General features: G+C 42.7%; 2 protein-coding genes across 31 annotated transcripts in view; one reads left to right on the forward strand and one right to left on the reverse strand.

Moving 5' to 3' along the window:
- Positions 1-14,735, forward strand: part of LOC144582689 (uncharacterized) — a 36,999-nt gene extending 22,264 nt beyond the window's left edge. Inside the window, exon 3 of the mRNA XM_078374399.1 lies at positions 13,928-14,735. Within this exon, the coding sequence (XP_078230525.1) occupies positions 13,928-13,969 (42 nt within the window). The 3' untranslated portion in view covers positions 13,970-14,735. The remainder of the gene's footprint in view (positions 1-13,927) is intronic.
- Positions 1-15,449, reverse strand: part of NBR1 (NBR1 autophagy cargo receptor) — a 36,961-nt gene extending 21,512 nt beyond the window's left edge. For 9 of the 30 annotated variants that reach the window (XR_013535934.1, XR_013535935.1, XR_013535933.1 and 6 more), the window contains exons 1-6: positions 14,625-14,714; positions 10,124-10,234; positions 7,796-7,858; positions 6,283-6,301; positions 4,668-4,690; positions 13-207 (exon numbers count right to left, since the gene is read on the reverse strand). Coding sequence is in view for 26 of the 30 variants with exons in the window: in XM_078374391.1 (XP_078230517.1) it covers positions 13-207; positions 4,668-4,690; positions 6,283-6,301; positions 7,796-7,858; positions 10,124-10,225 (402 nt within the window). In the remaining 4 variants the exon portion in view is untranslated. Of the gene's footprint in view, positions 1-12; positions 208-4,667; positions 4,691-6,282; positions 6,302-7,795; positions 7,859-10,123; positions 10,235-10,738; positions 10,816-13,873; positions 14,084-14,624; positions 14,715-14,985 lie in introns of those variants that run through there. The other 21 variants (XM_078374387.1, XM_078374376.1, XM_078374372.1 and 18 more) reach the window with 12 other exon arrangements.
- Between the last annotated feature and the right edge of the window lie 24 nt (positions 15,450-15,473).

The raw sequence follows: 15,473 nt of genomic DNA on the forward strand, positions 1-15,473 counted from the left end.
TAACCTTCATACCTGCACTGCAGGCTCCTCTGGGGTCTTCATGTCCGATCCCAAGACTCTCACCAGTGAAGAGTAATGTGCAAGTGGCTTCTTCCCCGCCCTGGCAGCTAGTCGTTTTGCTCCTACAACTGGGGTTGGGGCTTCATCAACGACATGGTGCCCTTCGTGGACTTGCATCTGCAGCTGGTTTCCCTGTTTAACTGCCATCTAAGAGCATCCGTTATGAAACAAAAACATAAGATGCCATTCTTCTTTTCCAGATAAAATTTCAAAGACATCAAAACAGAAGGGTGTGATAAACTATGCTAGAAAATATTAGGATTTGTGTTTGCCTTATTAAATCCAACAACAAATAGAATACATTTTTTTGTTTTTGTTTTTTTTTAAGACAGGGCTTCACCATGTTGGCCAGGCTGGTCTTGAACTCCTGACCTCAGGTGTCCACCCGCCTTGGCCTCCCAAAGTGCTGAGATTACAGGCGTCAGCCACCATGCCTGGCCAACAAATAGAATATTTACACTCAACTCACTATTTATTTGCCAAGAATGTTAACTAGAAATTTACTTATTTATTTATTTAATTTTGAGATGGAGTTTCACTCTTGTTGCCCAGGATGCAGTGCAATGGTGTAGTGTTGGCTCACTGAAACCTTACCTCCCTAGTTCAAATGATTCTCCTGCCTCAGCCTCTCAAGTAGCTGGGATTACAGGTGTCTGCTACCATGCGCCTGGCTAATTTTTGTATTTTCAGTCGAGATGGGGTTTCGCTGTGTTGGCCAGGCTGGTTGAGAACTCCTGACCTCAGGTAATCCACCCACCTTTGCCTCCCAAAGTGCTAGGATTACAGGCATGAGCCACTGTGCCAGGCCTAGAAATTTATTTTTATTTTGGGTTTCTGAGATGTCATTTTGCTCTGTTACCCATATTGGAATGCAACGCATGGCTCACTGCAGTCTATCTGTCTCCTGGGCTCAAGCAATTTTCCCACCTCAGCCTCCTTAGTAGCTGGGATTACAGGTGCACACCACCATGCCTGGCTAAGGTTTTTGTTTTTGTTTGGAGAAAGGAGTCTCACCGTGTTGCCCAGACTGGTCTTGAATGCCTGAGCTTAAATTATCCTCCCACCTCAGCTTCCTGAGTAACTGGGTCTACAGGTGTATACCACCACACCTGGCTAATTTTTGTATTTTTGTAGAGGTAGGGTTTTATGATGTTGCCCAGGCTAGTCTTGAACTCCTGGGCTCAAGCAATCCGCCCACCTCAGCCTCTCAAAGTGCTGGGATTTCAGGTGTGAGTCACTATGCCTGTTGGCTAATTTAAAAATTTTTTTTGTCGTATGTTACCCAGGCCCGTCATAAATTTGGTTTTGTTATTAAAACCACAAAAGCATTGTGTTGCTTTATTCCACACACACACAAAAACAAAACCATAAAAGTAGGTTGTAAGATGCAAATTAGGTAAGATTTTCCTTAACTTGGTTACTATTTTTCTGTTTTGTTGCTGTTGTTGTTTGAGACAGAGTCTTGCTCTGTTGTCAGGCTGGAGTGCAGTGGCATGATCTAGGCTCACTGAAACCCCCACCTCCCGGGTTCAAGTGATTCTTCTGCCTCAGCCTCCAGAGTAGCTCAGACTATCGATGCGCACTACCACACCCAGCTAATTTTCAAATTTTTATTAAAGACAGGGCCTCACCATGATAGCCAGGATAGTCGTAATCTCTTGATCTCATGACCTGCCCGTCTCGGCCTCCCAAAGAGCTGGGATTACAGGTGTGAGCCACTGTGCCTGCCAATTAGGGTTTTTATATAAGACTACATCTACGGAATCTTAAGTCAGGGTTCCAAAAAAGTCAATTCTAGACTAACAAAACTTAACCTATGTCCTATAATTAAGCATTTAGTTTTCCAATAAGAACAGTATTTTGGGGCCAGGCACAGTGGCTCACACCTGTAATTCCAGCACTTTGGGAGGCCAGATCACAAGGTCAGGAGTTCGAGACCAGCCTGTCCAACATGGTGAAACACTGTCTCTACTGAAAATACAAAAATTAGTCAGGCGTGGTGGAGTACGCCTGTAATCCCAGCTACTTGGGAGGCTGTGACAGGAGAATTGCTTGAGCACAGAAGGCGGAAGTTGCAATAAGCCAAGATGGTGCCACTGCACTCCAACCTGGGTGACAAAGTGAGACTCTGTCTCTAAAATAAAAAGTATTTTGGGGCTGTGTGAGGTGGCTCATGCCTGTAATCCCAGAACTTTGGGAGGCAGAGGCAGATAACTTGGGTCCAGTAGTTCAACACAAGCCTGGGCAACACAGCAAGACCATGTCTCTACCAAAAAAAGGTGTAAAATCATCAGGACATGGTGGTGTGTGCCTGTAGTCTCAGCTACAGAGAAGTCTGAGGTAGGAAGGCCTCTTGAGCCCAAGAGGTCAAGGCTGCAACCATGCCACTGCACTCCAGCTGTGTGAGCTGTGATCATACCACTGAACTCCAGCCTGGGTGACAGTGAAATCCTGTCTCAAAAAAAAAAAAAAAAGATTTTTTTAAACAAGTGCTATCAGTGAAAAAAAGCTTTTTTAAAAATAAAAATAGCCAGGTGTGGTAGCTGGGCACAGTGGCTCACACTTGTAATATCAGCACTTTGGGAGGCTGAGGCAGGCAGATCATTTGAGGCTAGGAGATTAAGACCAGAATGGCCAAAACAGGGAAGCCCCAACTCTACTAAAAATAAAAAAAACAGTTGGGTGTTGTAGCACATGCCTGTGATCCCAGCTATTTGGGTGACTGAGGTGTGAGAACTGCTTGAACCTAGGAGGTGGAGGCTGCAGTGAGCTGAGACTGTGCCCCTGCACTCCAGCCTGGGTGACAGAGGAAGATTCAAACAAAACAAAACGAGCCAGGGGTGGTGATGTGCATCTGTGGTCCCAACTACTCAGGAGGATGAAGTGGGAAAATTACTTGAGCCTGGGGGGTTGAGGGGGTAGTAGGCCATGATTGCACCACTGCACTCCAGCCTCTATGACAGGATGAGACACATGTTAAAGAAAAAAAGGCTGGGTGCAATGGCTCTCACCTCTAATCCTAGCACTTTGGGAGGCTGAGGTGGGTGGGTTGCTTGAGCCTAAAAGTTCAAGACAAGTATAGGCAACATGTCAAAAAAAAAAGGCAGGGCTCAGTGGCTCACGCCTTTAATCCAAGCACTTTGGGAGGCCAAGGTCGGGGGCGATCACCTGAGGTCAGGAGTTTGAGACCAGCCTGGCCAACATAGTGAAATCCCATCTCTACTAAAACTACAAAAATTAGGTGGGCATGGTGGCAGACACCTGTAATCCCAGCTACTAGGAAGGCTGAGGCATGAGAATCGCTTGAACCCCAGAAGTGGAGGTTGCAGTGAGCCAAGATGGTGCCACTGCTGCACTCCAGCCTGGGTGAGACTGTGTCTCCAAAAAAAAGGGAGAGAACAGAGTGAGGAAAAGAGGTGAAAAATGTGAACCAAAAAGCACAGTTCTAGAGCAGGCATGGTAGTGCATGCCTATAATCCCAGCTACTTGGAAGGCTGAGGCAGCAGGATCACTTGAGCCCAGCAGTTCGAGGTTGGCCTAGGTAACATAGCAAGACCCAGTCTCTTTGTTGTGTGTGTGTGTGTGTGTGTGTGTGTGTGTGTGTGTGTGTGTGTTTGAGATGGACTTTCCCTCTTGTTGCGCAGGCTGGAGTGCAATAGCGTGATCTCAGCTCACTGCAACCTCTGCCTCCGAGGTTCAAGTGATTCTCCTGCCTCAACCTCCCAAGTAGCTGGGATTACAGGCACGCACCACCATGCCCAGCTCGATTTTTGTATTTAGTAGAATGGGGTTTCACCATGTTGGTCAGGCTGGTCTTGAACTCCTGACTTCGGGTGATCTGCCCTCCTCGGCCTCCCAAAGTGCTGGGATTACAGGTGTGAGCCACTGCACCCGGCTATTTGTATTTGCATTTTTAAAATTTTTATTTATTTATTTTTTTAAGACGGGGTTTCCCCATGTTGGTCAGGCTGGTCTTGAACTCCCGACCTCAGGTGATCCGCCCGCCTTGGCCTCCAAAGTGCTTAGATTACAGATGTGAGCCACCATGCCCGGCCTATTTGTATTTTTAAACACTAGAACAGCAGCACCAAGACCAGCAATGAAATGGGACAATAACTGAGAAGGATCTTTTTATTATGAATTGCCTTTTGCTGAGTGACACACCCATTCATCAGTCTCCCTAAAAACAGGTTTCACTGTGTTTATACTTATTAGTCTCTCCCCACAACTAATGGAATTCAGGTTTCAGTTTCACTCAATAAATATTTTAGGCCAGGTGTGGTGGCTCCTACCTAATAATCCCAGACTTTGGGAGGCCAAGGCCGGCAGACTGTTTGAGTGCAAGGGTTCCAGATCACCCTGGAAAACATGGCAAAACCCTGTGTCTACAAAAAAATACAAAACGCCAGTCGTGGTGGCATGTGTCTGTAGTCCCAGCTACTCAGGAGGCTGAGGTGGGAGGATCACTTAAGCTTGGGAGGTGGAGGTGCAGCAACCTGAGACTGTGCCACTGCACACGAGCCTGGATGACAGAGCACAACCCTGTCTCAAAAAAGAAAATAATAATATTTTTGAAATCATATGAAACGAGATTAAATAATCATTACCTTAAGTGCTTCTTCATATTCTCCTAAAAGGACAAAAAATATACACTGTAATACTTCTTCACCTACCCCAAAAGATTCTATTATTTTAAAATTATTATTTTGTATACATCCATTTATTCAAGAACCAAAGAGTCTTCTGAAGATGAACTCTCAGAAAAAAAAAAAAAAGAAGCAAAGAGTCTATATATTAAGTACAGCCAATCCTAAAGATAGAATGTACAAGATGAAGAATATAGTTAAATAATCGTACATTACATTCATGATTTTTGCTAAATGAATAGATTATGGCTGCTTTCTGGAGAGAGCTCAGGGCACCAATGAACTGCTATAATGAGATGATTAGATATGTTAATTTGTTTCACTATAGTAACCATCACTACATAACATTTCAACCACATACATAATGGTGATCCCATAAGATTATAATGCCACTTTTTTTTTTTTTTTTTTTGGGACAGAGTTTCGCTCTTGTTACCCAGGCTGGAGTACAATGGCATGATCTTGGCTCACCACAACCTCCGCCTCCTGGGTTCAGGCAATTCTCCTGCCTCAGCCTCCTGAGTACCAGGGATTACAGGCATTCGCCACCATGCCCAGCTAATTTTTTGTATTTTTAGTAGAGACGGGGTTTCACCATGTTGACCAGGATGGTCTCTATCTCTTGACCTCGTGATCCACCCGCCTTGGCCTCCCAAAGTGCTGGGATTACAGGCGTGAGCCACCGCACCCGGCCCAATGCCACATTTTTACTGTACCTTTTCTGTGTTTAGATTACTGTGTACAGTAACCTGCTCTACAGGTTTGTAGCCTAGGAGCAATAGGTTATACCATATATCCTAGGTGTGTAGTAGGCTATATCATCTAGGTTTGTGTAAATACACTCTATGATGTCCATCTAGTGACAAAAATCACCTAATTGATGCATTTCTCAGAACGTATCCCTGTCATTAAGCAATGCATTTCATATATCATTGCTGTATGTATACACTGTATGTATTTCATAGTATCATGTTGTATACCTACAATATATACAACAAAAAATTTCAAAACATATAGTCAATCCTGACTTTAAAAATGTCTTAGCTTATTATATATGAACAGCAACTATCTTTTTGCTGACAAACTCCCTTCTTGTTGCAAACGGAATCTACTGTAGATCAGTTCTTCCCCTTAAATCCCTTTCATCAGTATTGGAGAGTTGTAGTTACAAAATCCCAACCTAGGTCCCTCACATTAGGCATTACGATGCTCAGGACTCAAGAGAGTTCATGGACAGTGTTAATACTGTCATTTCACCTGATAAAAATAAAATTTTAGGGGCTATCTTGGGAAACTAACTTTCAACTATAACATGGTTCCTCTGCGAAAATGGACTCCAGGCTCTCAACATCTAATAAACTTTTGGAATATCACTTGTTTATAAGCTGATATTAACACATATACCAAGTCAGAAACAAAGGCAACACCATGGGAATACTTACATGAAGGGAATACTACATGTGTTGAACTGGGAGGCATATTAATTTCAGAGGACTGGCATCCTCTAAATAGAAATGCCTCAATGAGAAGATTAAGGCTTTTAAATAAGGCTGACCAGACTCTGTCAGGGACTCACCTTGACTGTTGATGGATACCTATAAAAGGAAAAAAACAACAGTGAATTATAAGTGTCTCATCAATTGAGCATTTCTGTTACTAGGACCAGCCCCTTAGGACAGACAAAAACTCAGGCCTGGGGTTCACTTGGTAGTCATGAATAATATTTAAGAAATTTTATTGCTCATCTACTATGCCCTCCTTTATTTCAGGTACATTAAGAGGCAGTACAATATAATGGTTAGGAGCTTGAGTTCTATAGCCACAGGATACAGACTGAAACCCTACTTCACTACTTCCAAGTTTTTGTGCTTTTGGGCAAGTTATTTCACCTCTCTGTGCTTCATTTTCCTCATGGATAAAATAGAGATGATAATAATGTACTTAATACATGGTATTGCTGCTAGTCTGACACATTGTAACCATTCAGTAAAGCTTAGCCATTGGCCTGGGCAACAAAGTGAGACCCCATCCCTCCAAAGAATTAAAAAATTTTGCTGGGTGCAGAGCATTATCCTAGCTACCTGGGAGGCTGAGATGGGAGGACTCCTTGAGCCCAGGAGATCTAGATTGTAGTGAGCTATGATCATGCCACTGCACTCCAGCCTTTAAAAAAAAAAGCTTAGCCATTATATTTGTATTATTATAAACTAAACGGCAGCTTGTGCTATATGTGAACTTAATGTCACTATCTAATTTTAAAAGTTATCTTGGCCAAGTGGTAGCTCACACCTGTAATCCCAGCACTTTGGGAGGCCGAGGCAGGCAGACTGCTTGAGACCAGCTTGGGCAACATAGTGAAACTCTGTCTCTACTAAAAATACAAAAATTTGGCTGGGTGCGGTGGCTCATGCCTGTAATCCCAGCACTTTGGGAGGCTGAGGTGGGCAGATCACGAGGTTGGGAGTTCGAGACCAGCCTAACCAACGTGGTGAAACCCTGTCATTACGAAAAATATATTAAAAAAAAAATTAGCTGAGCGTGGTAGCACATGCCTGTAATCCAAGCTCCTCGGGAGGCTAAGGCAGGAGAATCTCTTGAACCTGGGAGACGGAGGTTATAGTGAGCCGTGATCATGCTGCTACACTCCAGCCTGGACGACAGAGCAAGACTCTGTCTCAAAAAAAAAAAAAAAAAAAAAAAAAAAAATTAGCCAGGCTCTGTCTCAAAAAAAAAAAAGTTATCTAAGGTCAGACATAGTGTCTCACACCTGTAACCTCGGTACTTTGAGAGGCTGAGGTGGGAGGACTGCTTGAGCCCAGGAATTCTGGCCTGAGCAACATAGTGAGACCCTGTTTCTGTTTTTTTTTTTAAAAAAGTAAAAGTTATCTCTGAAATATTCTTCAATACTGCTTCTCCATTTCTCAACTCCATCTCAGATGCTGCAAGTCTTAGAATATTCAATTATCAAATACATTTAAACCACCACACAAATGAGATAAATACTATTATGAATTATTAAAGCCCAAATCACTGGAGAAATAAGATTTCTATTCTGAATATCTAGCAATAAGTACCATAATATATTTTACCTCTTCATTTTCTTCATCCAGGTATTTTATTTGAATAGTATTCAGATCAAATGAAACTTTTACCTACAAAAGAAATACACATTTTTTATAGGCAGGTTATAATGTACACAGAAGTCAAAGGATGAGTTGGGCGTATTTCATTACGTAAATGTTAAATATTTTATAAAGTTAAAAAACAATGAACAACCATAACAACCTATAACAAAGGATTAATATTTGCAACACACCCAGAGCAACTGCAAAACTGCTAATAATACAATTAACAACACAGGTAAAAATATACATAAAATTCATAGAAGAGGAAATCAGAACACCTAACAAATACATCAGAAGACTTTCAAACTTTCTGGTGGTTAGAAAATTGCAAATTGAAGCAATGAGATGCTATCTTATCAGAACAGCAAATTTTGTGTGTGTTTTTCTTTGGGGGTGCATAGGGTAGGGAACAGCAAACGTTTTTAAAGCCTAACATCCAGTGTTGGCAAAAATTCAGGACACTGTCATGTATTTCTGGATGCTGCAACAATTTTTCCTCAAAGCATTTGGCAGAATCTATTAAAATTTCAAATAAAATGTTTTGTGACCCATTAATCTCACATTTGTATAGGACAGTTTATCTTGTAGAACAGCATATAAGTTATCTTCTGTAATTTCATAATAAGAAGAAAAAAAATGAAAACCATCTTTTTTTTTGAGACAGTCTCAGTCCGTCACTAGGTGCCAGGCTGGAGTGCAGTGGCACAATCTTGGCTCACTGCAACCTCCGCCTCCCAGGTTCAAGCAATTCTCCTGCCTCAACCTCCCAAGTAGCTGGGACTACAGGCGCATGCCACCATGTCCAGCTAATTTTTGTATTTTTAGTAGAGACGGGGTTTCACCATGTTGGCCAGGATGGTCTCAATCTCTTGACCCTGTGATCTGCCTGCCTCAGCCTCCCAAAGTGCTGGGATTACAGGTGTAAGCCACCACACCCAGCCCTTTTTTTCTTTTGAGGCAGGTCTCACTCTGCTGCTCAGGCTGGAGTGCAGTGGCTCCATCTCGGCTCACTGCAGCCTCAACCTCCCGCACTCAAGCAATCCCCCCACCTCAGTGTGTGTCTGTGTGTACTTTTTTTTTTTTTTTTTTTAAATAGAGATGGGGTTTTACCACGTTGCCCAGCCTGGTCTCAAACTCATAAGCTCAAGTGGACCACCTGCCTCAGCATCCCAAGGTGCTGGGATTCCATTCCAGGTGTGTGCCACTGCACCCAGCCAAATAATGTTTATAGTATGATCCTAGTATGATATCTGCATGAACATGGAAAAAGTACATACAGGGCTGATAACACTGGTTACCCAAAACATGTGGGAATAAAAGATGAGGGGAGGGAGAGTAGAGGGATACTAACTGCTTGAGATTGTTTCTCTTCTTAAAATGGGCATGTATTATACTTACAATTTAAAATTTACAATGAAGAAAAAAGGGAAGCTGTCAGCTCATTTAACTATTAGAACAAAAAAGATAACTGTTATTTTCACATCTTTTGACAAACAAGATCCAACCTCTTTTTGAATCCAGTCTTTTTTTTTTTTTCTTTTTTCTTTTTTGGGATGGGTCTCACTGTTACTGTCAGGACAGTATAAGCAGGTATTTGCTGGAAGGCAGACAACTACATTAGATCATCTTTTAAGGTCTTTCTACCATTTCTTTTCCTTTTCAGTTACCACCAGATATAACCAGGTTAAGGTAGATTTTTACCAAAGGGTTTCAGTAGAGAAACACAGTCAACAGAGGAAGTAAAACATTCACCACTGCAAACTGAACAAAAACAGAAAAGTACAAAGGGCAAACCAAGAGGAGGAAAAGCATTAGCAAAAAAACGGAACAGATAACTGCTGTTTAAGCAGGTATGGAAGTTTTTCCTGCTCAACTTTGAGATACTCAACCTCTGACCTAGCAATAAAAACAATCGATAGTCTCTCGGAAAGCACAAGTCATATCCTCAAGCAACAGAACATTTCCTTGGGACCTGGTTGGGGTGGAGCCCACACCAATTCATTCCTCATACTGTTTCTAAAATTAATAGGTTTTCTAAATCCTATCTCACTAAAAACGATTTTACCTTCCCTTTCTAAAATCTTCAAAAGGAAGCTTATTTGTTTGTTCTCTTTATCGGGGCACATCTCATATATGATTACTGAACCCCTGTCAAAGGCAGTTTTCCAAAAGGTCCAGAAATGGTAACTATGACAGACTTTACAGCTATGAAACAACACTGCTAAAAATAGCTACCTTTGGAAAAAATAACCATGCTTAAATCGTGGAGAAACAAAATAAAGTAACACTCACCATAGCTTCGATATCAGCCCAAGTTGTATTTTCTGGATCAGAAACCAGAAAACTTTGAATTTCATTTTTAAAAGTCACATTTAGAGTAACCTGTGGTTCCATGTTGCAGGCCTAGGGTTGAGAAATTTAGCAGGAGAGAGAGAAAAAACACATTAGAAAGGGTTCTATAAGTTGAATTAAAAGTTCACTCAGCAAATACTTGTGAGGATCCAATATGGTCTAGGCTTGGGAGACATAACGATGAATAAGAGAAACACTGTCCTGGCTCTTATGGAACTTACCGTCACTGTAAAATAAGAATTGTTTCAAAAAAGAAAGATAGGCTAAAACCATGTCATAAAGACTTGTACTTAAGTCACAAAAATTATTCTTAAAAGTTATTAGGAACTTCCAGGTTAGAAATAATAGTATGTTGGGCAGGGAGCGGTGGCTCAAGCCTGTAGTCCCAGCACTTTGGGAGACCGAGGTGGGTGGATCATGAGGTCAAGAGATCGAGACCATCCTGGTCAACATGGTGAAACCCCTTCTCTAGTAAAAAAATACAAAAAATTAGCTGGGCGTGGTGGCGCATGCCTGTAATCCCAGCTACTCAGGAGGCTGACGCAGGAGAATTACCTGAACCCAGGAGGTGGAGGTTGCAGTGAATCGAGATCACGCCATTGCACTCCGGCCTGGGTAACAAGAGCGAAACTCTGTCTCAAAAAAAAAAAAAAAAGAAATAATAGTATGCAATAAAATTAGGCAGGTGCGGTGATGTCCACCTGTAATCTCAGCTACTCCGGAGGCTGAGGAAGGAGAACTGCTTGAACCTGGGAGGTAGAGGTTGTAGTGAGCCAAGATTGCACCACTGCACTCCAGCCTGGGTAACAGGGCAAGACTCTGTCTCCAAAAAAAAAAAAAAATAAAAGTATGCTGAGAGTATTTAAATTTTGACCATATTCTCAGAAATCAACTAGCATTTGTAAAATCCTTAAATATTTACCGGTACTTTATGATGATTGCTTGATTAAACAAATACTAGTAGCAGAAGATATCAAGATGGGTAAGAGATGCCCTCAAGGAACTTGTATTCTTGTTTGACTTGAGAGTGACGTTCTACATTTGTCTTGCAGGAGGCTTTTCCTAACTTGAGAACCGAGGTTTTCTATCAGTTTTAACAACTTATAGGCCAAAATATTAGCCAAGAAACTACACATAGGTAGCATTCAAAATCTTCCATCCAAGTTACTATGTATTTTTTTTTTTAGATGGAGTCTTGCTCTGCTGCCAGGCTGGAGTGCAGTGGCACAATCTGGGCTCACTGCAACCTCTGTCTTCCAGGCTCAAGCAATTCCCCTGCCTCAGCCTCATGAGTAGCTGGGATTACAGACAAGTGGTACCACGCTCAGCTAATTTTTTGTATTTTAGTAGAGATGGGGTTTTACCATGGCCAGGATGGTCTCAATCTCCTGAACTCTTAACCACCCGCCTGGGCCTCCCAAAAGTGCTGGATTACAGGAGTGAGCCACCATGGCCGGCCCAAGTGACTAAGTTTTTTTACAATCTACTGATTTTTTTAAATGGGAGGTTTCGAACATATATAAAAGTGGAGAGTAGTAAACACCTAGTTAAACCAATAATCAACTCAGGGTTATCCTCATTGCATATATACTCCTGCATCCACCACTTTTGCCCCAAGACTGAATTGACCATAGTGAACTAATGTTTTTACCAAACTATAATAATCTAATTATTTTATGTTATTTATTTAATTTTTTTTTTTTGAGACAGAATCTTGCTCTGTCACCCAGGCTGGAGTGCAGTGGTGTGATCTCAGCTCACTGCGACCTCCACCTTCTGGGTTCAAGCAATTCTCCTGCCTCAGCCTCCAGAGTAGCTGGGACTACAGGTGCATGCCACCACGACAACTAATTTTTGTACTTTTAGTACAGACAGGGTTTCACCATGTTGGTCAGTCTGGTCTCAAACTCCTGACTTCAAGTGATTCGCCCGTCTTGGCTTCCCAAAGTGTTGGGATTACAGGGGTGAGCCACCATACCCAGCCTATTTTATAAAATATTTTTATGGGAAAATTTAAACCTATACAAAAGTAGAGAGAATAATATAATGAATCCCTATGGACCCATAAGCTAGCTTCTTCCATAATTACCAACTCAGGACCAATTTGCTATAACAGCAATACTCTTTTTTCCTTACTAGATTATTTTGCCAGACATCCATCCTTTTATCCATCAATAATTGAGTATGTACCTCTAAAAGATAAGAATTTTTTAAAAAAGTCTAGATACCATTAGCATATCTAAGAAATTCACAATTCTTTTTTTTTGAGACTGAGTTTCACTCTTGTTGCCCAGACTCCACTACAATGGCATGAACTTGGCTCACCGTAACCTCTGCCCCCCGGGTTCCAGCGAGTCTCCTGTCTCAGCCTCCCAAGTTGCTGGGATTACCGGCATGTGCCATCACGCCCAGCTAAGTGTATTTTTTTAAAAATAAAGATGGGGTTTCTCCATGTTGGTCAGGCTGGTCTCGAACTCTCGACTCAGGTAATCCGCAGAACAGTGGCTCATGCCTTTAATCCCAGCATTTGGGAGACAGAGGCAGGCAGATTGCTTGAGTCAAGGAGTTCGAGACCAGCCTAGCCAACGTGGTGAAACCCTGTCTCTACTAAAAAAGCAAAAATTAGGTGGGTGTGGTTGCACAGGTCTGTAATCCCAGCTACTCAGGAGGCTAAAGCATGAGAATTGTTTGAACCTTGGAGGCAAGGTTGCAGTGACCCAAGATCATGCCACTGCACTCCCACCTGGGTGACAGAGCAAGACTCTGTCTCAAAAATAAAAATAAAAATGAAAAGAAAAAATTGGCTAGGTGTAGTGGCTCCTGCCTGTAATCCTAGCACTTTGGGAGGCTGAGGCAGGAGGATCATGAGCCTAGGAGTTCAAGACCAGCCTGGGAAACAAAGCCAGACCCCATTTCCTTAAAAAATTAAGTTAAATTTAAAAAAGGTTTTAAATAATAAACCAATCTGTAAAACCATAAACCTGTACTGTTTTCCACAATGTAATGCATTGCCCTGTAAAACACTACAATTAAGACTATCATTTTAAGGACTCTGAACTCTGTGAAGATCAGGCACTTTTGTGAAACCCTAAGACGATTATCCTTCAATTTTCTTCATTCTTTGTTTCTACCTAGACTCAAGTTCACCACCAAAACAATACTACCGTGTTAACAACCATCCTGCTGACATCTAGTATTCATTCATGTGAAATGTAATTCTTGGGGTCCTTAAGATTTGGGCAGAATTTTTTTCAATTCCCCAGGACTTTAGGCAAAAAGTCAGGGAAATGAAGTGACTGACTCAGTCTGCCAAAAGTGGATATTCTGAAATATCACTTTCTAACTTCAAGAAACACACTTAAGGAAATGAATCTTCCTCTGTTTCTCAAATTACACAATTGGAAATTAATTTAGATACTCTGGAGCTCCTCCAGCTGGTCGGCCAACTAAGAGAAAACAGGAAGTGGGAGATTCTAGCTTAGCTGGACCATATCCAGGTCTTCATAAGAAACTATCTTTGGCTGACATGTAAAAAGATTCTTTCCACAAGAACATTAATCTTGAACTTCTGTAAATACCAAAGCTATGGTTAACCCCATCTGCCCCTTAGGTCTAAAGCCAGTAAGACAGATAGCTGGGTCCCAGGGCTTTCGTAACTGGCATTATTTTAAGTCCATGCCACTGACTCACCTTTGCTTGACACAAGTTAGCTTTTCCTCTACGTCGATTTTTTTCTTCTTCCAGCCTCAACAAAATCCCTTTAATGAAACAGACCTGGAAACCTGAGCTTTGATTACTGTCTCCACCAGAGGCCTGTACAAGCCAAGTTATCGAAGCTTTAAAATGTGTGACCTGAGGTCAGGAGCGGTTCAAGACCAGCCTGGGCAACACTGCGAGACTCTGTCTCAGAAAAATAAAAAATAAAAAAAGTGTGTCCTGAAAGCTGGGTGTTTGATAAAAAGGAAAAATAGTGCCTTTCCAAAACCGAAGGTCCCTAACCAAAGGGATCGCTTTAAGAGGGTCCCGAAAAAAGAAGGATGGGATGAGAATATGTGGGTAGTGTCATATTTTTACTTGCAGACTTCATCCTAGTCTTCCAGTTATCGTTTCCCAGCACTCCATGTTCCCAAGACGGTGTCACCACCCCGAGGACTCCCTCTCAATTTCTTTGCCTAGGCCCTCTTTCTGCGGGGGAGTCGTGGCCTTCCACCAGTTGAAGCCGGATGTTCTGAACCACAGACCCTCCACCTCTCCAGCGCTTTTCGCCCACTCGGTCCCTCTGAACAAGAAGGGCTCTCTCATCCAATCACTAAAAAGATTAGGTGTCCCGAGACACGGAAAAAGTGCCCCGTCTTCTTTGCAGGATTCCTCTCTTGAACTTCCCCAAACCCTCTTAGTGTGACGTGACCCCACTCCTAGGTAACCGCAGCTGCTTCCTTACCAGCTTCCCGCCCCCGGGGGGCGCCTGCCAGAGGCCAATGCAAGGACCGTCCGCAGCCAGCTCTGCCGCTATCCCTGTGGCGGTGAATCTAACATGGCGGATAAAGACAGTAACTAGTCCCCTGGTTCTCTGAGTTTCCGACAAGATGATTGGATCTTGCCATTTGTCCCTCAAAACAACCACCCCATTGATTGGTGGAGATTGTATCGACGGGGGCGGGGCAGAAGCAACCTGTAACTGAACAACAATAACAAACATTGGGGTCGAGGGGCGGAACTACGAGTGCGCAGACGTGGGTCAGAGCGGATTTCCCCTTCCCCAGGCAAATACGGTAGCCCCTGCGATCCCACAGGCAACTAACCTTAGAGGACTAGTGGGGCTGGATGGGAATTGTAGTCTTCCTAGGAGTTATACGTATCTTTTTTTTTGGCCTAGTCTCCGCTCTCAAGATACAAAACATAACAACACTCCAATCCATAACTGTTGACATGTATAAGGGCTCGGAGGTCTCCAATTTATCCACTGGATTTCCGTGAGAATTGTGCCCGCTTCGGTATTGGATGGTCAGCTCCATAAGACTACAGTTTTCAAGAAACACGGTGGCGAAGGCCTTTCATTCCGCAATGCATGGTGGAAATTGTAGTTCTCTTCCATCGCCGTCCCCCACCCCCCGCCACCACAATCCTTTTATTTACCTAAACAGGAGACCTCCATTGGAGCGGAAAGAGTGGGGGAACGGAAGCTCTTACGACAGCTTTGAACGCTATCTCGCGCTCACATTCAGGTCTTTGGTAGCGATTCTGGCCTTCGTACAGCAATTACTGTGACGTAATAAGCCGCAAGCGTTAG

This window comes from Callithrix jacchus, chromosome 5 (genome assembly GCF_049354715.1).
Source record: "Callithrix jacchus isolate 240 chromosome 5, calJac240_pri, whole genome shotgun sequence".
NCBI classification, from domain to species: Eukaryota; Metazoa; Chordata; class Mammalia; order Primates; family Cebidae; genus Callithrix; species Callithrix jacchus.